General features: G+C 44.2%; 1 protein-coding gene across 3 annotated transcripts in view; it reads left to right on the forward strand.

Moving 5' to 3' along the window:
- GRB10 (growth factor receptor bound protein 10) overlaps positions 1–23,991 on the forward strand; it is a gene marked incomplete at both ends in the record, with an annotated part of 127,733 nt that overhangs the window by 82,515 nt on the left and 21,227 nt on the right. For 2 of the 3 annotated variants that reach the window (XM_084248367.1, XM_084248365.1), the window contains 6 exons: positions 3,968–4,124; positions 9,773–9,888; positions 10,794–10,862; positions 12,363–12,500; positions 13,755–13,865; positions 15,571–15,669. In XM_084248367.1, coding sequence (XP_084104493.1) covers positions 3,968–4,124; positions 9,773–9,888; positions 10,794–10,862; positions 12,363–12,500; positions 13,755–13,865; positions 15,571–15,669 — 690 coding nt within the window. The remainder of the gene's footprint in view (positions 1–3,967; positions 4,125–9,772; positions 9,889–10,793; positions 10,863–12,362; positions 12,501–13,754; positions 13,866–15,570; positions 15,670–23,991) is intronic. The other variant, XM_084248366.1, reaches the window with a different exon arrangement.

Below are 23,991 nucleotides of genomic sequence, written 5' to 3' on the forward strand. Positions count from 1 at the left end.
GCTTCTTAAGTATCTTTAGCTGTGGAGAAAAGAAAATGCAGGAGTGGACTTTTCTGACTGCATCATTCTGCTGCATCTTATCAGTCAGGAGATTTGCTTTTTCAGAATTGCAGACCTGAGCAGAAAGCTGCCTTCAGGTTCCTGGGCTTGCCCTCCTGTGGTGTCTGCAAGCCTTCAGCTGGGGCCTGCTTCATCTGGGCTCAGTGTTCTATACAAACACATCCTGTGACAGCACAGCTTTCCAGTAGAGAGTTCATTCATTTTGGGAGTCTGTGGGTTTGGAGTGCAGGGGTCATTGCATTCACTCTGGAAAAGGTTTCACCAGAGCTCCCGTTTCAGCGACACGTGGCAAGTTTCCCAGGCAAGTTTCTCCACGAGTCAGAGACATTAATTATATTAAAAGGACAGGTTTAATTAGGAAAGGAAAAAAAACAGTTAAAGACACTTGCATAGACACAAGCGGGCAGGAAGAGCTGCCCCAGAAGGGACAGGTTTGCTGAGAAAGGTCTGCATGGTTGTAGGCGGGTGGCCTTGACAGGTCACGGGCAGGCAAGAGGGCTGCTGCCTTGCAGAGGGAGAGAGTTGGTGAAAAGTGGTACCTGCATAGTCATAGGTGAGCAGAGGGAGTGCTGCCCTGAGCCAGTGCAGAGACTGCACTGATACAGTTTTCTGTTTGGAAGGCCTTACTCATTGTGAGCTGTCAGTTGGTTGCTAATTTTGGATAACTATGTAGAATTTGAAAGGGACCAGAGATTCCACAATGGGTTCAATCTCTACATCTTTACCTTTGGGGTCTGTTGGGCTCAATCTCCATATCTTTAGACCATGCCTCCAGACTTGGGATACTAGTGCCAACCACCTCAGGATACTAGTTTCCAATACTGTGCTGATGGTTATGTTAATCCCTTCTGCATGGGTGAGCCGGGTTTCTGGTCTCCTGGCACCTCCTTTAGTTTTTTTTTTTTTTTTTTTAAGATTTATTTATACAAGAACTGGGGTACAGTCAGAGGCGCTGGAGGGTGAGAGGATTTACCAGAGACAGAGTGGGGAGCAGAACAGGCAGACGGACTGAAGACACTGCTGAGGAGACCAGTGGGTGAGACAGGAGAGGTCTGCTGTGCCATGTGGGATTCTCCCTGGCTGGCTGAGAATTAAACCCATGCTGCAGAGGCTGTGGACAGCTTCACGGTGCTGTGCTCAACCCACCGGGGAGGCCCTATATATTCTCTATACATGTTAAATATATCCTGGGAAATAAGTGCCCCAGGTAGAGACCTCCTCCCAACTAAGTGAGTTATTGACTGTCTCAAGAGTACTTCTGCACCCTGCCCTATGCAAGATGCTTAGGTGTCTAGCTAGAGAACTGCTGGTCCCTCCTTACCTCTATCCACCCCCTGGGCTCTGGACTGCTACACCAAAGGTTGACTGTTAACACTGCCCAGGTAGTGACTAAAGGGCAGTTGACATGGTCTAGAAATGCTTTAAGAACTCCTGGCAGTCACTGCTGGTTCATTATCATTCTCCTTTGTGCCTTACTTAGTGTTCGTTACAAGTACTCTCATGTGTGGCTCTAGACTTGTACCCCATTTGAGTTTGCTGGTATGTGCAATGACTTTCTTAATTTTCTGTTAGGGTTTGTTTTGTTTGTGGTCAGCAGACCCTAGTGAGTGTGAGGTGGCAACTGGAGAGTGCTGTCTGGGTGTAGGATTTGATGTCCTTTCACTAGCTTGAGCCTCCCTTTGTGTCTGTTCCTGCCCCAGGGCTGTAGCAGTGCCCACTCTCACACCCCCACCCCCACCTTGCAAGGCCTGCCAGACTGGCTCTGGGAATCTGAAAGCTTGGACATGGCCTTATGACAAAGCACATCATAGCTTTTAATACCCAAACTATATATAGATCTTTGAGGGGATGACCATGAAGCAACAGAAAGGTGAATGAGTTTAAAGAAAAATATGGTAGGACTGAAAATATTTAAAAACTGGTGGCACAGATGATTTGGGGCAGGAAAAGAGACTTATGGACTTGGCAAGATATGAAATGCATTTGAACATGATTTAAGTTTCTTAGAGAAGATAATTGTAAAATTATAATAGCAGATAAACTCATTTAGAATCTTTAGGAAAGCAGGAAAGTTAGGAACACACTGATTTGGGTAGTTGAAAGTATAAAACAATGGTGGGTGAGGAATTAGCATATGTATAAGGAATTGTATGAATTCCTTGTTTTTTTAAAAATTTATTTTTATGTTAATGCATTTGTTTAAAAAGTATTTTCCTGTAGATCAGAGACCCTGTTTTTGTTTAAATTTTATATACTTAGCCCTGTCAGCTATATTAGAATATTTTCTTGGTTTTGTAGTAGTGTTTACATTCATTAAGTGAAATATACCCTCTGGAAAAGAGATGGGGGAATTTCTTTTTTAAAAAATGTGAGTTGAATACAGGTCCTTAGTGTCTTACCAGTCCCTGAGTTGGGGAGTTCTCTGGGTTCAGGGGAACTGTGCCTGAGAGGGCTGTAGGTAAGTATCCTGACCCTGCTCCCAGCCACTTCCTTGTCACACCTCCCTCAGGGAGAATATATCCAGCAAAGTATGTTTTTGGTCAGGCCTGAGCAAAGAGACCAAGACCTAGGAATCAGGTCCTGAGTGTCAGGACCAGTGACATTCACGGCCATGGACACTCCAGCTCCAGAGTCGCCACCGAGGGCTTCAGCTGCGGGGACAGAGATTTCTAAGAGACTTGGCAGCCAGGCAGAATTCAAAGGACACGTACTCAGGCTGCGAGTCCTGAGTGAGACTTCACTGCCACGGGAAAACTTCAGCTGGGGTTTTTCTGATGTGTTGGTCTGCGAGCCATGGTGTTGTTTTGTCATCATTGCTACCTTGAGCAGGTGCTCTCACTGAAGTGGAGAGCAAGTGGGGGAGAAGGGGGTGATTGCATCAGGCCCAGGGAGGGACCTGATTGGTGGCCAGCTTCACTACCTAGAGGACCTGGGAGGCAGCTCACAGCTCTTTCAGACTGCCTGGAGACTGCCTGCCTGCCAGGGCCCTGTCCACACGGGCTGCCAGCCGTGGGTCAGTACGCAAGGGGGTTTGCCAGGAACGTGGGGGAGAGGCCAAGGATAAACCCCCTTTTAAGAGGCACTCTGTATTTAAAATGCCCTCATGTTCTTCTGATTGCTTTTTCCATGCTGTTGAGGTAAGATTTTTAAAAAGCATCTGTGTTTCCCTAAATATTTTATCCCTGTCTATTTTGTGACTGCAACAGAGTTACAGATTTATAATCTCCATTTCTACGCCACTGTCCCTTTGCTGGGAGCTGCTCATTTTTTATGGTTTTGAACAGTACTAGGAATATGCAACTTGCTTGTCATTTTGGAGAGCCCAAAGAATTTATGATGATGTTCTCATTCTCCCCTTCTTCCTGTTAATTTAAATTTTAGAATACTCACATGAATTTTTCTAAACTTCTTAAGCCTACATGCATATGAAGTAGGTGGGTGGGTAGGATAAGCAAGGCAGTGGGTGCCAGCACTGAACCCTGTACCCCTGGAATAAAAGAGCAGGTGAGTCATAAAAGGATCTATCTTTTGTTTTGTTTTTGCACTTGGTTCGTTTATAAAATGTCCAGTCCAAAAGTGGACTAATAGTAGTGTTTCAATGAATTATGTTGCTTCTGAAGATAGGCTGTTGAGAAGCAGCGTGTGCATTCTGGTCTGTCCCTGTGCTGTTCCCTGAGGTGTCCTGGCATTTTGAGACTATCACCATTGCCATCCTGCATCTCTGCCCAATGGAGAGGGGGTATCAGCAGTCATCCTATGTGCCTGCTGCTGCAGTTACTGCTGCTTGGAGGGACAGTTATACATGTATTGGAGCACTGCTGTTTTAACTTTTTCTGTTTCATTCTTTTTTTACTTCTTAAAAACCCCAGAGTCTGTCATCTGTAAGTATCCCCTTTATGTGTTGCAGGATGTTAAAGTCTTCAGTGAAGATGGGACAAGCAAAGTTGTGGAAATCCTAGCAGACATGACAGCCAGGGACCTGTGCCAGTTGCTTGTGTATAGAAGTCACTGTGTGGATGACAACAGCTGGACACTGGTGGAGCACCACCCGCACCTGGGACTAGGTAGGAGACCCAGCTGGGGGTGGTTGGCATGAAATCAGATGAAGCCCACTGCTGCCAAGTACCAAATGTGTGATCTGTGTTTCCCCTGCCACAGTCACTGTGCTGAGCAGGCACTCTCCGTACTGTCTTCCACTTGTCTGCCTCCTCTTGTTCCTCTGAAGCATCACTTTCCTCCCTCCCAGCCCTCTCCCGACATTTGGAATCTTGCTCTTGGATGGTAAAGCATACCATCCCAAGGGCTCAGACACAGTGAGAATATTCTCCCTGTGACTTGGCTGGAAAACCTGGCTGTGAGGGGCGTGTTACCCCCTTGGTCAGGGAGGGGAGCCTGGCAGTGCCTGGGGGAGAGCCTGCCACTTGCAGATTCTGGCCTCACTCTGGAGGGGCAGCTCATCCGGCTGACAGCAGTGAGGGAGCCTGGTGACAGGCTGCATGAGAGCCAGGGAGGCCCCTGGGGATGGAAGTGTACCGTAAAGCGGCTTCATCTAAGTTTGAATCTTATGTTGTGTCACAATGTACTTGATATGCATTAAGTTGGATTATGCTTTATATAAAATCAAATTAAAAGGGAAGCAATGGGCTTCCCCAGGGGTGCAGCGGGTTGAGCACAGCACTCTGAAGCTGTCCACAGCCTCTACAGAACAGGTTCGAGTCCCGACCTGCCAGGGAGATACCCACATGGCGCGGAGAAACCTCTCCTGTTTCACCCGCTGCTCCTCTCAGCAATGCTTTCAGTCAGTCTGCCTGTTCTCTCCCCTCTCTGTCTCTGGTGAATCCTCTCACCCTCCCATGCCTCTGGCCTGTTCCCCAGTTCTTGCATAAATAAATCTTTAAAAAATAAAAATAAATAAAAACAATAAAAGAGAAGCAACAAAGGAGCAAGTAAAATGACAAAAGACAAAAACCATTTGGGTCAAATTTTGGATCCTGTTTGATAATACATTGAAACATAACTAGATTTTCAGATACATGAAAAGGCCTTAGAAAGTTCTTTCTCACTTTTCTTCTCCTCACTCCCACCTCCCTCAACTTTCTGGTTGGCAGCTAGTGAGCACAGTGTCCTAATAACTGGGTTTTTGTCGAGGCTCTTGTAGGATTTTAGAACCACAAAGTCCTGCTATCCTATGAGGTCAATGTCCAGGCAAACTTTCCACTGCTTTGAGCTTCTTGCTCTCCCTGTGTCTTCCCCATGTATTCCTTTGTGATCCTAGCCTGTCATTGAATTTTTTTTTAATCAGTTAAGTTGCTGTTTAGATGGAAATACTGTTCCTTCGATTTTTTTCACTAGCATTTGGTTTTGAGATGCCCCCTGGTGGGGAAACTGAAAGTACAGCCCCGTTGTTCCCATGCCACCAAGAAGGCAGTGTGGGAACGCCTCTCAGGGAAGCCCTGGGTGCTGGGGCACTAGTGCCCTGGAACAGAATGTGAGCACATCAGACTCCTGTGGAATTCTTTGGATTGAGTGATGTTCCAAGGTGTGTTCCTGGGTCCTGGCACACACAGACAGCCATCCCCTATTCTCTGGGTCACTACCCCATCTCCTTTTAGAAAGCCTTTTTCTCTCATGTCATATGTTGGGGAAGCTTCTGGGCCTTCTGGTGGGTGGGGCTCGTGGCTTGGGTGAAAGGTAGAATGTACTTACAGTTCCATCCCTAAGGCAGAGTTACCCCAACTCCTAATAACTGAGGACATAAATGAACCAATCCAGACAGCATTCTTAGTCTATTCAGAGCCCCAGAAATTGAGAATTTCTAAGCATAGTTGTTATACTGAACTTTGCAGCTAAAATATTAGGTTCTTAACAACATGAAACCTATCCATACACAGGAATGAGTAATGATTTGGAAAAGATGGGGCTGTTCGTAAGAGCCATTATGAGGTGGTTTCCTTGCCACCAGGGGAAGACCATGCAGTATGTGAGTGTCCACAATCTCTAACAACTCTCTGGGTGTCAGTTCCCCAGAGTGTACAGAAACAGTGGCAGCCCACTGGCATTCTGCAGGCCACCTTGCTGTTGGTGGGAATTTTCCTGCCCTCTCTCTGAACTGTGCTTGTTGCCAAAGCCAGGTCAAATGACCCTTCTTAATGCCCCATGTCAGCTCCTGAGTTCATATGCCAGCAGTTGGTGCCAAGCTCTTGTAGGCCAAGCCCTTAGTGATCAATGGCCAGTGAGCATGTTTATGTTCTGTGATTTCTAGGTTTCCTGCTCCAGAGAGTATTCTGTGATCTGCTTCTGTGTTAGTGAGTCCCCAGAGTCCTGTCTGTTGGGGATTTTCAGCCTTAGTGTTTGGCGTAGAACCCTCAGATAACGGGAACATGATCCCTGACCAAAGCCACCCACTAACTGCCACGTCCATCTATTGGGAAAGGACTGGGTGGTCATTTTTTGAGGCATTGCCATTTGTCTGCCCCAAGCTCATGATCTGTGTATCTCTGAACAACTTCCCACATAGCAGCCAGAACAACTTCCCACATAGCAGATATAGAGATGGTAAAAAGCCAGTCTGCAGCTGTATCTTGAAAACACTCTGGTTTTTTAAGGGAAATTCAAAAAATAGGAAATGAGTCTGGCTTCAAGATAGATGAGGGAGAAGAGAATGGAATTGATTCACACAGCCCAGTGAAAAGAAATCACAGATGGGCTGGATCCTAAGAATTTCTAGGATTTGAGGAATTCTGTGCCCATATGAATTGGGAAACACCTGAGGAAAAAGCACAAACTCTTGCTTGTGTTGTTTAAGGCTTTGAATTTGTTCCTGGCCAGGTGATAAATTCGGCAGCATTGCCCATTGAATAATTGGCTGGACATGGTTGGGCACTGAGAGCTGGATGCACAGACAAGTCCAAGAGGAACACCTGTGGTCTGCAGCCCTTGGTTGCCAGAGGGGCCTCCTAGGCTAGTTATCTCCCACCTCTCCCTGTCTGTTACATCTGAAAGGTGTCAACATACTATCTTTGCCCCACTGGAATCTATAAATAGAATAAAGCCACCTATTTTGAGTATCCAGGTGTCAAAGTTAAGTTCCCTAAGGGCATTTTATCTTGCGATGATCTTGTTCACAGTTTCTCACAGTCCAGAAGGCCCTGGGCAGCCAGCTCAGCATTCCATGCTCGGTAAGCAGTGCTGGGTGATGAACGGCTGCTGTGGGCAGGACCCACCAGGTAGGATGTCACTGCCCCTCCCACCAGTCTGTGCCACATGGCTTGCTGCTAAGGAGGCATGTGTTTGGTGCATATATTAAGCACAGAAATAAGAGTTGCTATTTTGAGTTGTATGATTTTAAGTATTTTCTACATGGAGTGTGGTGGTTGTATATATGCTGAACTTTAAAGAATTTCAAAAATGTGAAAAATACAAATACCCTTCAAGGAATGTCTGCCTCTTCCATTTGTATAGAAAGTCTTTTGAAAGACCTGTAGTGAAATCTTGCATTCCAATTTTATGTGAGGCCATTGGAACCATACAATGTTTATAGGTAGTAATGTGATTGTTTAATACCATCAACCAGAGTCATTTCAAAATATGTCATTTGCATCATAGAGCACTGGAACAAAGAGTTTTGAACTAATGTTATCTGGGTGCCATTTTGGCAGCTGTGATAACTGGTGCAGGCTGGGACCACACACAGCTCCCAATCTCTGTAAAGGGCCATCGGTTCATCCACACAATCTTCTGGATGCATAGCTGGCCACTGTTTTCTATCTCTACAAATGTGGAAAAGGGACTTGATGTAGCAGCCCTTGTTATCTGCGCCTGTAGGTGTCCTGGATCTCCCTAGTGTCACCAGAGCGAGCAGAGACATGCTCCTGTCAGAGTGCACGGCTTCCTTGTCCCTCTGCCCATGGGCCTGACAGCTGCAGACACTCCATATCTGTTTACACTGTTGAGTGCATCTTCCCGGGATCTCACCAAGGGCTCAGAGAACAAGAAGAGGTCATGGGAGGGGTGTCTAGGTATAGTAGGTCACTGGCCCTTGAGAGCATGTGGTTCCCTCAGCCTTCTTAGTCTCTCCTCAGGACTCTTTAGACACAAAATACTTCTTGGTTTAGAGCTAGACTCTACCTTGTCCTCACTGAGCTAGCTGCCACTTTTCTTTTTTAATGTCTTCTTTTACCTAGGAAATTTTTTTAATTCTACAAACTCTCAGCAGGTTATTGAGTTGTTGGTTTCACCCCTATATTACAGGAATATTTTCTCTGAATAAAAATCTCGAAAATCACTGATTTGTTCTTCATCTGAAAAATCCATTTCAAATGAATGGTATTGAGCTACCCTGCTTTTTTTTAAAAGCAAACTATACCACTTTAAGCACAAGCTCAGGCTGTGTGTGGTTTTCTTTCTTGCTGTGAAAAAAAAAAACGGTGTTTTGGTCTATTTGTTGCTAGTAAATAACCCACCACCAGGGACAAGTGGGTCTGTGGGTAGTACTGGCAGTGTTAGGGCTGAATGTGAACTTTCTGGTAGTCATGGGGAGAAAATTCCTTTCTTTGGCAAATTTAACTTTAAATATATTTTTGCCAGCATATCCTTTTTGATAATGTCCAAGCTGGATGTGCTCTGTGTGCCATGTGGCCCAGGATCGCACAGGAATGGTATCCTTTGCAGGCAGAAATTCTTCCTTATTCTTGGATGACTTTGACTCTGAAACACATTCACACTACACTTGATCTCTTCCTTCAGTGCAGTCCTTTTCTAGGATTTCTACTGCGGGCACATGAAAGCAGTGCTTAGAACAGCACACTGCATTCCCTCTTTTCTGTCAATTTTGTAGCATCTGATTCTCTACCATTTTGGCATCGGTTCATCCATTGAAGTCAGGGTGGGTCTGTTCACATTGTTGATTCCATTATTTCATATGGTTAGTTCCCTCTTGCCCCCCTCAACTCTCAGTCACAATAGTCTTTGAGGAGACATGTGGGAGGAAGTATAACGCCCTAGGATTAAAACAGTACCGAGAACAAGTCTAGTTCTTACTGCTCCTGGTGGAGCCAGAGCCTTCACTGGGTGAGAAAAGTGCCTGTCCAAGGCCATGCCGACACACTGGGAGTGGTGAGCACTGCATTTCCTCCCTGCCCTAACAGTCTCATCTAGTCAGTGAGAATACTATGAGATCCAGTTAAGTGTGCGCTTCAGCCTTAAAGATGAGTGTGGTTGGACAGACTGATTGTGTAGCATGTCCCATCCCATATTCTGCCCCTTAACACCATTTCAAGCAGCTGAGTTCCATGAAAACAGAAGCATCATGCCCTCTGCTGCCATTCTTCTCTGCATGCTACCCATTAGGTCCTCCTTGCTCAGTGCCCTCCCTCTGCTCTTTGTGTGGGTGTTTTCCCAGTTGGTGTAGTCTGCGCTCTTCCTGAAAGGTGGAATACTTCATGTAAAGGCAAGGTCATTTGCTCAGAGGCTTTATTGATTCTCTTTAAGTTTTTTTTGATAGAAAATTGAAAAGAAGTACATGAAAGTAAGGATTGGCCCTCATACTTCTTATCTCTTTAAGTGTTGGGCAGTTTATATTTTGTTTACTTCCTTACCTCCTCTCTCTTCACAGTGTGTAAAGAACAGAAAGTTGAGCCAGGTTTTGTAACTGAATGTATAGCTACCTTGAAAGATTCTCCTATTTGTTCTCACACATGATACATTTCTACAGAAAGGTGCTTGGAAGACCATGAATTAGTGACACAGGTGGAAAGTACCATGGCAAGTGAAAGTAAATTCTTATTCCGGAAGAATTATGCAAAATACGAGTTTTTCAAAAATCCTATGGTGAGTCTTATCTCTGTGGGTTTGGGGTGTAGAGCTCTTGAAATCTTGAAGTTTATTCTTGGGCTTGACAGTAGCAAATTAAGAAGTAACAGATTTCAGGGGTAGCAGATAGGTATGAGAATATGAGTTATTCTCTAACATAGCAACCCTTGCTAAAATCTCATTCTCTGATGTGTAACTAAATGCCTGTGTATTGCTAGCTTCTTCTGTAGTGAGAAAAAGATTCGACCCTAAGTGACGAGAGGAGAAGCCAGATTTTTTTTTAATTATTTTGAAAGTTCTTGATTAAACTGGAGCAAATTGGTCAACTACTCAACTGAACAAAAATTATAAGTAGCAGATATCATATTATGATTATTTGTGGAAGAATAAGAAGGGTTAGGAGCTTGTATATCAGCACAGGGAACCTTATACCTGTGCTTCTGTTCCTAATCATGAAACAGCTGTGGTGACATGGAGATGACCCAATGCCAGCTTCTGGCTCTGATAATTTAGCTGCCTATTTATTTGACAGTAAGAAATTTGATTATAGTACTGGGTAATACAACAGAAAAAAGCTATTTCACATCACTGTGCTCACCTTTTAATTTCAGGGACTTTTTATCTCCAGCCATGCACACATGTCACATCTGTGGGGCCATCTTTGCCTTGGTGTGCACTGTGTTACATGGATTCACATTTAATATAACAAATACACCACTCCTGAACTAAGCATTTCAGGAACATAATATAACATTTTGGAATGGGTGTCTTCACTGCGTAATAGAGGAATAAAAAGGACCACCATTTTAATACAAATGTATATAATCAAACCTTAGGAACTTTTTTGGTAGTGGTACACACTATAAACATGCTTTTCCTTACTTTGAAGCTAACCTTAAACATTTATTTCTCTGTTTCCTTAGAATTTCTTTCCAGAACAGATGGTGACATGGTGCCAGCAGTCCAATGGCAGTCAAACCCAGCTTTTACAGGTACTGGTCAAAAATCAACTTCTGTGAAAGTATCTGGATAGATATGTTGCAATGGTTGTTCTTTTAATCACATATTAGCCTTGGTTTCTAATGGGGCTAAGAATAACCAGAAGTAAGTGCTTACTTGGGCTATCAGTATGCAGTCAGGCTCTTTCAAGATGAAACCAGAGCTTACAAGCAGGACAAACACACCCTGACTTTGGAGCAGTTGTAGCACTGTCATCTGGGCATGGAGGGCATAGTGGAGGAGTTGTTCTATGAAGTTCCCAGCCCATGTCAGGCTTGGGTCCACTGCTGCTGGAAAATCCCTATGGAAATAATGAGTCCAGTTCATAGTAGAAAACAGGGTTGCCATAACATCTTTTTAGAAGAACCTTATTGTGTATTAAAAACCAGGAAATTTGTCTTAGTGAACCACCTTCCTAAAGTATATTCCAAGCCCCCTTTCTATAGAGAGTCAGGAATGTTCCACCTCTGAAAACCTGACTATTTACAACATCTTAAGTGAGAGAATAAGTATTTACCACTTGATGACACCAAGTAGGAAAAAAACTACTAAGTTTAATTCCTACAAGATTCTACCCTTAGCCCTTCTGATCTGCGGATCACGAAGTTTGTTTCTCCCTCCCAAAAGATGGGTGCATGCTGCCATGCTCTTCCCAAGCCTCCGAGCTATAGCATCTATCTGTTCTGGCAAGAGTTCTGGCGAGAGTTATTAACATTTAGTTATTGTGGCTGTGCACAGTGACATTGAAATGGCTAATTGCTTTTTAATTGCCTGCTTGGGGTTGGATGTGAGCACAGTGGGGTGTGCAGGGACTTCTGGGCCTCCAGAAAGCTGGTCAAGTACATCAGAGCTCTGCCCCACTGGTCCATCCACCCCCAGGGAAGGCTGTCCCCTTCTAGACTAGTGGAGATGACCCGTCAACATCACCGCCCTGGCCTCATGCCCGACCTAACTCTTGGCCTCTTTTCCATCGGAAGATGTGCCTGTGGGAGACATGAGCTGGGACGGTGACCAGCTCCAGGGCATCCAAGAGACACCATGTGCTCAGACACTGTTGCACCCCTTCCAGTTGGAGGGCGCATGGGCGATGTGACAGCTGACTGCTTGCTCAGTCCTCAAATCTTCTTGAGTTGCTCCTGGCACTTCCTGTTGTCCTGATTCTGATGACCAGACTAGTTTATTATATGTGAAAATGGAGTAAAGGGCAGGATCCTTAAAAATACTGTCTCTGTATTCATGACTGTGTTTCTTGGTAGTGTTAGAAAGGTCCATTTGTGTGTTTTTTAATATTTAAATACTAATACTAAATACTAATTATGTTCTATGCAGGGATATTTCAGACTGTTAAAAGGGAACAAACCAATTGAAAATGCTCAGCTTGACAAAAGAATATTTTACTAATTCAGAAAATATCAAAATATTAGCAATGCTAAATTATCTGCCTAAATTATTTTATGTTATCATTATCTGACTTAAAACTTGATCTTCAACAGAATTTTCTAAACTCCAGTAGTTGTCCTGAAATTCAAGGGGTTTTGCATGTGAAAGAGCTAGGAAGGAAATCATGGAAAAAGCTGTACGTGTGTTTGCGGAGATCCGGCCTTTATTGTTCCACAAAGGGAGCTTCAAAGGTGAGTTTCAAAGCTCATCACTGCCAGTCACATAGGCTGTGAGTGTTCGGAGTGAGTTGGGCTTCATTTTAAAATGTATCTTAGGTTCCTCCATGCTCATGATAACTTATTAAGTGAATCAAATAACAACAAAACTCGGAGTGACTGGTCTGCTGGCCTATCTCAGAAACCAGGTGTTCACACAAATCTGGCAACCCCCAGGCCGTACCCCTTTGTGCCTTGGACTGTATCCCTCCTGTACCCCCAGACTGCATCTCTCCTGCTCCTTCAGACTGTATCCCTCCCGCACTTCTCCAGCTATATCCTCCAGCTTCCCCAAATTGACCATTTTGTGCCCCTACTGGGCTTAGGAGCAGAGCCTCCTGGCTGCTGATGTCACTGAAAAGATGCTTAGTTTCCCTAATTTAGTGACTGGGATCCAGGCTTTTCATAAGGGTGCTTGACAGTTTATTGTATTCCTAATGCCAGTCTAATATATGTTATTATAGTCATTTTATGGAATAAGTTACAGTTTAGTATTTAACCCCAGTGGAAAGAAGTGTGACTGATGAAAACAGCTGCCGCCTCTAAGGAGAGTGAGGATTGCCTCCGGGTCTCCTTTGGTGGCTTTGCACATTCTTACCTAATCTTTTCTTGTACTGTCCTCAGTAGGGGTCAGGCTTACCCTGCTTTTGTCTCACCTTTACCTTCTAACCCTGAGGGCCTCTTCTGCTCTTGCCAGGAGAGTAGGGGAAAGCAGGGGTGACTCAGGTGAGGGTGCTGAGCATTGGGGCTGACCTAGTGATGCTCTAGGGATTGAGCAGCTGCTGAAGACGTGGGCAGCCAGCTCTTCTACTCTGTAGGTAGATGTCTTCTATCCAGAACAGACCAGGATGGGCAGTTCCCAGCTTAATTTGTGATTTTATTCACTGTCCTTATAGATGCTAAGTCAAGGGACTTTTTGTAGCCTAAAGTAGGAATCAGAACAGGGTAAATATTGAGGACTCCTGGTTTTCATTTGAATATTTATTTGGTTCGGGGGCTTTGATTTGACAAGCGTATCAAATACATTCTAACAGTTCTATGTCTTAGAAATGGGAGGTGGGATTTTGACAGGGGCTGGATAGATGTGGCCTTTTTCTATACACTGATTGTGTTGAACTGTCAGAGGGTACACTTACAGCATGCACGGCTGTCCCTGTAACCAGGACATGAAGACGTTTGCTTTTTGCTGTGTGTGAGTTCTCCCTAGTAAATCCTGCCACCCCGCCACAGGAGCCCCGGCACCTGCAGCTGCTTGCCGATCTGGAGGACAGCAACATCTTTTCCCTGATTGCTGGCAAGAAGCAGTACAGTGCCCCCACTGACTTCGGCTTCTGCATAAAGGTACTCCACTCCAGTCTGTCCTGAGGTGTCAACTATTAGTACTCGCTGGAAACTTTGGAATTGGAACAGTGACTTCCTTGATTATTGTTCTTGATTGTTGCTTTTGTGTTTTTTTTTAAACAGTTTGCCAGAGGATTTTTTTTCATTCATGTTATCTTTCATTCAGATTATTTTTTTCATTTAAATTATTTCTTGTGTGCTTATGATGTGTCGACTTGATGCATTTGAGTAGCTCAGGAGCCCAGGGAAAGCAGAGCAGACGCAGGACAGTGCCTACCAATGGGCTCACAACTTAGTGACCCCCAGTCTGAGCTTTCTGTGTGGCTTTCCAGTCACTGGCAGAGTCAAGAGGAATGGCCACAGCCCTGCCACCCTCTGCTTGTATGTGTGAGGCACATGCTCATACAGGCTGACTCATGCACACACAGGCACACACCTGTGTGAATATAAAAATACACTTAGCTACATGCATATACACATGCATGCATTCACACATGCATACACCTACATAAATAGAAACATGCACAGGCCTACATATATACACAGCCATGCACACATGCACGCATGCACAAATCCTTCCATGTGGCCCTATGGGCAGGGCTCTCCCTTCTCTCCTGATGAGGCTGTCTGATACTGTTCCTCATAATAGTTGATAATATTAACTAATCACTCTCAGACTTGAGCTTCTCTCCTAAGAGTTTTAACAGATGCTCACAGGGTGGGAATGGAGCCAGCCTTGGTCTCCGATAGCCTATGAGTACCTCTCAGAGGTACTTGCCCTATTCAGAGAGGATGGAAAGCAGGCACACATTCCATCTTAATACCCACCTTATATCTAACTCAGTGATGTTTCTTTGGGTAGCTAGTTATAGGAGCTCACTGCAAACCTTCTTAAGGTCTAAGGTCCTGCAAAACCATGGTGGGACTGCAACTTCAGGAGAGGCTGGAGGCGGGAGCCAGGGTCATCGAGGCCAGGTAGCCAGCAGCGCTCCCGGCCCTTGACCCACAATGGCTGTGCCCTTCTTTCTCAGGGCCAGTGGGCTTTGCTTCTCCCATAGTCTTGATTCACAAAAGACAGTCACTCATGTCCTTGATCCCCTCCAGATTTCTGAGGTGTCTGTCTCTTGTATCTGGGTTTGAGATACCCCTGGAGACCCAACTGTATAAGCCTGCACCAGTTCTTCCCCTCCACCAAACATTAAACCCAACTTCTAGGGTATGAGCTATGTCTTCGCCCTGCCTACTAGTTCTGGCATCCCCCCTTTTCTGGGATTATGTTGGTCTTACTGTGGGAGATTCCAGTCAGAGCCACTCAGATAACTCCATAGCCTGGAACCTCCAGGGCTTTTCTCCTGCTAACCTCTTTGAACTGCCTCCACCATCTTCTGGAAATCTTTTCCTCTGTAACTGCAGAGGAACCCAGATTTCCTTCCACAGCCTTGTGCCTTCCACCTTGCTTACATGGTTGTGTCCTCAGAGACCCCCCTAGTCAGAGGACAGCTGTTCAGCCACATAGCAAGTATCACATCATCAGAGCCTGTCTGTGCCAGGTAGATGGTGACAAACTGGTGCCAGAGTGTGGCACTTACATGCATCACCCTGGTGTCTGATCCTCTGGTGTGTGTAAGCTGCAGCCTACCTTAACCTGAGGCATACCTCTGATCTGCTCTGTGACACTAACTTGGCCTTCTCTTAACTCCTTCAGCCAAACAAAGTAAGGAGCGAAACTAAAGAGATGCGAATGCTCTGTGCAGAGGATGAGCAAGGCCGGATGTGCTGGGTGATGGCATTCAGACTCCTCAAGGTACCATGCGCCCTTCCATGTGCTCAGTGCCTCTAGTAAGGAATGCCCATCACTCACTTTCCTTAACAGCCATCTCTTAATCAAGTCACTCACATGTCTTCTCAAATGAGGTCTCAGGAGCCCCTCCTACAGTAAGTCCTTCACACTGGAAGTGACAGAGCCACTTCCAACCTCAACACTGCTGACATTTGGGACTGGCATAAGCTGGTCTGTACATCACAGAGAAGGAACCGGCACCTCTGTGGTCTCCCCAGTAGATGCCCAACCAATGTGGCATCCAGAATTATCCAGAGACATGACCGATGTTCCCTGGGGGTGGAGTGGGGATTACCCCTGGTTGGGAACCACTCACAGGGTTAGAGGAACAAGAAAGAGATGTTGATACCAGGGAGGTGGGGAGGGCAAACAGTTCATCAGTTCATCAGTTCATGATGAGCATTGTACCCCCACTTCCTAAAAAACCTGGGGCATGGGCCTCCCTAGTGGCGCAGCGGTTGAGCGCTGGGTTGCGAGGCTGCCTGCGGCCTCTGCGGCGCCGGTTCGATCCCCGGCTGCTCCCCTGCCACCAGAGGAGGGTCCCACATGGCGCGCAGACCTCTCCTGCCGCCCGCTGCTCCCCTCAGGAGTGTACTTCGGTCCTTCTGCCTGCTCTGCTCCCCGCTCTGGCTCTGGTGAATTCTCTCACCCTCCCGCACTTCTGACTGTACCCAGTGCTTGTATAAATAAATGAATGAACCTTTGAAAAAAAAAAAAACCTGGGTCATGAGGGAAACATGAACTATTGATTTCACAGTTCACAGTAGTGTCCCAAGGTGAGGGGGAGGGGGCGGGCGGGATATATAGAGTCTCCTCCAGTAAGTTCTAAACAAAAATGTATTAAATGGAACCTTGTATGGATAATGCCCTTGACAGTGATTTCAGAGAAATTGCCAAAGTGATTTTATGAAGCTCTTTAGTGAAACCTGAGAGTATAATTTGATTTCCTACAAAATGTCGTTTGCTTTCAATCGTGCCCTTGTGTATAAAGTCCATGTGAGTTGTAAGTTCTAAGACAAAGACAGTCTTGGCTAAAGTTAGGGAGTTGGGAGGAGAAACTTGTTTGGTCAGCTGTGGCTGACATGTCACTGGTACAGGATTCTCTGTGAATATCCTCACCTTCATTAAAGCTTTCAACTGGTCAGAGACTAAAGGTGAGGCCATGTAAATGAAGGAACAAGCAGTAGGAGGCTGAACTCAGCACTTTCCCTTTCCCTCAGAGATATCACAGAACATTAGTTCCAAGGACAGGCATCCTATAGTCCTGTGTCTTAGAACCTTATTTTATTTCTGCGACTGATAAAACAAAAAAGGATTAAAATTAAGATTTTATGATTTAGTATCAGAGAAAAAAATGTTAGTACTGGACTATGATATGTATATCATAGACTACTTTACAAACAAGTTTTAAATCTAAATGTCCATCAATAGGGGGCTGGTTAAATAAATTACAGGGTATCAGGAATATCATAATTGTTAAGCTATTAACAATTAAAAACCAAGTGCAGCACATTTATATAGAATGTATGTTACAGTTATTGTGGAGGGGGATTGAAATACATACATTTGCTGGCATGTGTGTCTGCATTCTCTAGGACTGCAGGAGAAAACAGGTCCCTTATAGGGAAAGTAGATACAGTTGTGCAAATGGAGTATCAGTAGGAGGAAAACCTTTAAAGTTTTATATGTATGTGTGAATTTTTTCATCTGTTAGTATATAATCTCTTTTGGAAATAGCAAAAAGGGAATGAAAAAGGAAAAGTAGTCATATGCTAAATGAAGCTATAAATCTGATTACTTTAGGCAATACACAATAAAATCCTGAGACTGGGGCCCTGTTAAAGGCTGGCCGAAAACCATAGTGGGGCTTGGGGCCAGGGAGTCTGCAGCATCCCCTCGCAGGGCCCAGTTCTTGGATATCAGGGGCTTGCTCACCTGTTAGGTCAAGAAACCTTGGTGGCATCTTTTCATGATTGACTTGAGATCTTGTCTATAATGAGGAGAGGCCCCCACAGCTTTAGCCTGCAGACATCTTTGCCCCCAAAGTAGATCAGATGTGAGAACCCTCATGTAGAGGTAGGAGGGTACATGTAGGATTCCATGTCTCTTATCTGGCATCAGCCTGGAGAACCCAGAACCCTGAAACATAAAACATCATTTCCCATTATGTCTATCCAGCTATAATTTCTGTATAGTAGATAATATTAAAATAACTATTTGCATTGTATTCAAATTGCAGCGTTTGAATTCGAGAGGAGGGTTTGATATTGAATTAACCAAGGCCCTCCTCTGCCTTTAAGTGCCAACACAGTACAGTTTCTTTAAAAAAAAATAAAATCTTGGGCATCCCCTGGTGGCACAGGCAGTTGAGCATCGTGCTGTGAAGCTGTCTGCAGCCTCTGCAGTGTGGTTTCAATCCCGGCCTGCCGAAGAGGGTCCCACATGGCGCGGCAGACCTCTCCTGTCTCGCCCTCTGCTCCCCTCAGCAGTGTATTCCGTCATCTGCCTGTTCTGTTCCCGACTCTGTCTCTGGTGAATCCTCTTACCCTCCCACACATCTGGCCTGTACATCGGTTCTTGTACAAATAAATAAATAAATAAATAAATAAATCTTTTTAAAAATGAAATAAAATCTTAATTTGACCCTATGTAAGAGAAACATAGCTTGGATGTACCCAACATCATAGATATGCTCTCAGAGAATAGAGCCTACAGAAAAATATCTGCTGCTTTCCTCACTCCTCCCAATCACATTATTTGTTAAGTAATTTTGTAGATACCTTGGGGGTTATTTCAGTTATGTCATCTCCTTGCCATATCCCTCCATCTTTTAAAATTTTCTGAAACTGATCTAAAAATTCTTTTCAAAATGAAAGGTATTTCATCAATGCAGGAGTCCATAATTTGCTTTTTTTTTTTTAAGATTTATTTATTTATGCATAGAAGACCTGGGGTATAGGCCAGAGGTGAAAGGGGTGACAGGATTCATCAGAGACAGCATGGGGAATAGAACAGGTGGATCTACTGAAATACACTAAGGAGGGGAGCATCGGGCAAGACAGGAGAGGTCTGCTGTGCCATGTGGGCCAGCTCCCTAGCTGCAGCAGTGATAGTGTGATAGCTCTGAGACTTAACCACTATAACACCAGAGAGGCCCTGCTTTGGTTTTAAATACCTGACATTGAAAAGGCAATTAAAATAGATGTTCAGGAAAACTGGCTCTCCAAGGAGAAACTAGGGCCTCCTCTGAACAAACCCAGTAGAGTATGGAAAAGCACATCTGGAATTAGGATGAGGTTCACACCACCCAGGAAAACAGCACACTATATGAGGAATAGAGGACTTAGTCATGGAGGACTAAGAAGGACAATGGGGGTGTTCGTTGCCTGATTGCCTGATGTCACTCTCTCTGCCTCAATAAGTCTTCATGAGAACCAAGGACACACACAAAGGAAAGGGGACTGGAACATCAAGAGTCTGTGTTCCTGAGCGGGAAGCTTCTTAGAAGTCCCTGGCGCGACTTGCAGAGTGGCTCAGATGTGTGGCAGCCCTGGCCATGGAATGGTGCATAATGCCTGTGTGCCCACAGCCACAGCCATAGCCTTTATTCGTGCCATAAGCACAGACTATGTTCTCTTCTACATTGGTAGGTGGGATAGGCAGAAAATAAAGTAGATCAAGAGTAAAAATCAGGACCTCCCTGGTGACTCAAGGGGTCAAGCACAGCACTATGAAGCTATTTGCAACCACTGCAGCATGAGTTTGAGCCTCAGCCAGGGAGCTACCCACATGGTGCAGCAGACCAGTGTGTTTCAATCTGCCTGTTCTGCTCCCAACTCTGTCTCTGGTGAATCCTCTCACCCCCACACCTCTGACCTGTATCCCAGTTCTTGTATGCATAAATAAATAAATCTTAAAATAAAAAATCTGTATCTTTCTGTGCATAAATCAGAGTACTCAGCTACTTCTAAATGAACTTCTACAAATGATTTAAAAAAAGATCGAGGCACATAAAATTCAGTCATTTTAAAATTGAAAAAGTGAAGATAGGCTATGCATTTCTGTATACCAGAAATGAATTTAAAATCAAGATGAAATAAATATTCTTTGCAAAAACAGAGAAACCTTAAAATTGACTAAAAATCTAGAGGAAGAAATTTAACTATAATTGTTTAAAAAATAGCCTTTCTAAGCCCTGTACTGGGTAGACTGTAACAGAATCTGGAAAAAGCACTGTATGCTAAGGTTCTAGTCACCTTCAACAAGTTTCTAACACTGAGCTGTGGCCTCTTATGTGGGATATTAACCTTCACCATGCAGATAATTGGTGTTACCTTTCCACTAATACCCATACACTATTGCTACTTACTTGTGTGTCTCTTACAAGATTGTAACTCCATTAAATTTATAAGATTATAGCTCCATTAAATTAGAAAGCTGAGCCCAACAATGTGAATCATTCTTTGAGTGACCTTTTGTGCTGTCTTTAGACAAAGAAGTAAACTTACTTTTTTTTAGATCTTTTTTTTTTTAAAGATTTATTTATTGTACAGTCAGAAGCGCAGGAGGGTGAGAGAATTCACCAGAGCCGGAGCGGGGAGCAGAGCAGGCAGAAGGACCGAAGTACACTGCTGAGGGGAGCAGCAGGCGGCAGGAGAGGTCTGCGCGCCATGTGGGACCCTCCTGCGGTGGTCGGGGAGCAGCCGGAGATCGAACCGGCGCCGCAGAGGCTGTGGGCAGCTTCGCAACCCAGCGCTCAACCACTGTGCCACCGGGGAGGCTCTTTTTTTAGATTTTTATTTATGTTTTGTATAGAAGAACTGCAGGGTGCAGGCCAGAGGTGCCGGGCAGGAGAGGGGGGGCGGTGGGTGAGAGGATACACCAGAGACAGATAGGGGAGTAGAATAGTCATATGTGACATACACTGCTAAGGGGAGCAGCGGGTGAGACAGGAGAGGTCTGTTGAACCATGTGGGTTAGCTCCCTAGCCAGGGATAGAACTCAGGCCGCTGCTGTGGGCCTTCACTGTAGACTTAACCCCTAGGACACCAGGGAGCTCCCAAGGAAATAAACTTTATATTCCATCTCACTGAAGAACATGAAACTTAAATGTTAAGTTAAATGTTCAGTTAAGGGGCCTCCCTGGTGGCGCAGGGGGTTAAGCACCACGCTATGAAGCAATCCGCAGCCTCTGCAGCATGAGTTCAATCCCCGGCTGGCCAGGGAGCAACCCACATGGCACAGCAGACCTTTCCTGTCTTGCCTGCTGCTCCCCGCTCTGTCTGTGGTGAATCCTCTCACCCCCCACACCTCTGACCTGTACCCCAGCTCTTTTATACATAAATAAATCTTTAAAAAAATAAACAAATGTTCAGTTAAAATCTAAGATAAAGGAAATGGCATTGTGTTATTTATGTCATTATGCTGTTTACTCTGTTACCATGTGAAGGGGATGTTTCTTAACTTGAACATTGACTTTGCACAGCATAGAACAGCTACTATACTTACTGTGGAGACATTTCTTCAATCCCTTTGCAAATAGAAGCAAAAAAGCAATTGTCACCTTTTTTCATTTCTTTTTTTTCTGGGAATGTCACACTCAATTAGCAGAGAATAAGAAATGAGTTACATTTTACAAAAGAAGGAGAAAGAGTTCTTTGGTTTTATTTGTTCCTCTCAAGACAGATGAAAATATAAAAGGACTATAAACTTTTCTTTAAAAACCATTTAATAAAATAAGAAAGGTTAATGATTTCTGTCATACCTGGTATGCAGAAGGTTAATATATATTTTTTCTTTGATCTATGAGTTTCTTTGAAATGTGTTTTTAAATTTCCAAACATATGAAAACATATTTTTGTTAATGTCATCTGGTTCAGTTACACTGTGGCAAGAACTGTGGTTTCTAAGTCACTCATTCTTTGGAATTTTTGAGAATTACTTCATATGTCCATATGTGCTAATTTTTTTTTTTTTAATATTGCATGTATGCTTGACAAGAATAGCCATTTTCTTGTTGGTTGCCGATTTCCATTAAAGTCCAATAAATCAGTGTATTTTTTCCTCACTTGACGATCCCATTCCGCACCCCCCCCCCATTTTCTAAAAGAAAAGAGAGAGAAGAAAATAAGCACACACCACCATCCATTACACTGCCTTCACCCTTGCTCCCACCCTCAGCCCCTATGCCTCTGGTAGCATCAGTGCTATAGTCAGTGTCCACTGCTTTATTTTTATTTTGCTTTGTTTGTTCATCTGCTTAGTTTCCTTTTTTTGTACATACAGGTGAGATAATCCAATATTTATATTTCTCTTTCTGGCATATTTCACTCAACACCCTTGAGTTCCTTCCGCTTTGCTCCATATGGCAAACTCATCTTTTATTTATAGTTGAAGAATATTCCTTTGTGTATATATAGCACATCTTCTTATTCCAGTCATCTCTCAGTGGGCACTCAGGTTGTTTCCTATTTTAACTATTAGGAATAATGTTGCAGTGAACATCATGGTGCATATAACTCTTTGAATAATGATTTCACAATATTCATATAGATACCCAGAAGTAGAATTGCTGAACTCTATTTTCAGTTTTTTTAGGAATATCTATACTGTTTTCTGAAATGGTTACACCAGTTTACATTCCCACTAATACTGTACAAGAGTTGCTTTTTTTTACACAGGGCTAGAGACTCCAAGGTGGACTAGAGAGGCTAGAATCAACTCTCCCTTAAAAAAAAACAACTAAAAAAAATTGCTCATAGGATGATTCAGGTTCTTCAACTCTGCTATATAATCCCAGAACCATCCCAAAGAGTTTAAGAACTAAGGTTTGTCACCACTGAGAGGAAAGAACAGCAGGAAGCAAAAGGGAATGTGTCTGGTCTGGCAGTCTAATTCCTAAGCCACAACATTGTGAAATTCCTGGAGGACATTTGTTGACACATGAATGCGTGGAGTTCCACCCTGCAGACTCAGACCTAGGAAATTTGGAAACCATGATTGGGATGGCATGGGCATCAAAAGCTCCCTTCCCTCCCCTCTCATGGAAGAGATCAAAGAGAAGCCAGGCTGAGCCAAGACTCAGCAGAAAGAAGAATTTTAGAATGAACTCAGGAAAGATTGTACCTAAGTCCCAGCCCCACAGAAGCAGCAACTAAGGCAAGACCATTGCAGCTCATGGCAGCAGCAGACCTTGTGGGTGGTGATAGTATTAAATCAGCACATATGTACCTACTACACACAGCACTACCTTGGGGGCAAGTGAAAATTAATCCTAGAGTGTGAGCTTGGTCACCTCAACTCTGCTGTTGCCACCTGGGAAGAGCCCTACCCTCAGAAGAGAGGAACAGGGAGGCAAGGTATGAAGTAAGGATCACCAAAGCACAGAATAGAGCTTGCTGTGGAGCGAAAGAAGATATAGAGGTGACTAATGTCACCCCTCAAACAGACCCCCCTCCTGCAGCCACTTTACCCCAAGGTAACTAAGAAGGGAATAAACAAAGCTAAATCTCTAGTGTCCCAGCATTACTTACACATGCACGAATAGTTATAATAAGATAATATACATATCTAGGAAGCAAAGAACAACTGAACATAAGGTAGAAAAGCAAAATGAGAGGGACAGAAGTCTGTGAACAAATATAAAGGAGACAGAAATAGAGAAACTTTCTGATGACTTCAATAATATTAAAAGTGTTAAATGAGATATTGGAAGGTCCTCCAAAGGCAGGTGATAGGCAGGCACAAGATCTCAGAGGGGAGGGACTCCCCGGTGGCGCAGCGGTTGAGCGTTGGGTTGCGAAGCTGCCCACGGCCTCTGCGGCGCAGGTTCGATCCCCGGCTGCTCCCCGGCCGCCAGAGGAGGGTCCCACATGGCGCGCAGACCTCTCCTGCCGCCTGCTGCTCCCCTCAGCAGTGTACTTCGGTCCTTCTGCCTGCTCTGCTCCCCACTCTGGCTCTGGTGAATTCTCTCACCCTCCCACGCTTCTGACTGTACCCAGTGCATGTATAAACACAACAATCAAACAAACAAACAAACTAAATAAATAAATAAATAAAAACAAAAAAGATCTCAGAAAGGAAACCCAAGAACAAGGAGAATTCTTCACCAAGGAGATTGAATTTATAAAGATAACAAAAAAGAGATTCCAAATGAAATGTTAACAAATTTAGAAACTGCTTTAAATAGAATTAAACTGGCAGAAGAAAGAATTTCATTTATAGAAGATTCATACACATTTTGAAGAAGAGAGTCAAGACAAAGGGATAATAAAGAAACTATGAGAA

The sequence above is a fragment of the Talpa europaea genome (genome assembly GCF_964194135.1).
Source record: "Talpa europaea genome assembly, chromosome: 11".
NCBI classification, from domain to species: Eukaryota; Metazoa; Chordata; class Mammalia; order Eulipotyphla; family Talpidae; genus Talpa; species Talpa europaea.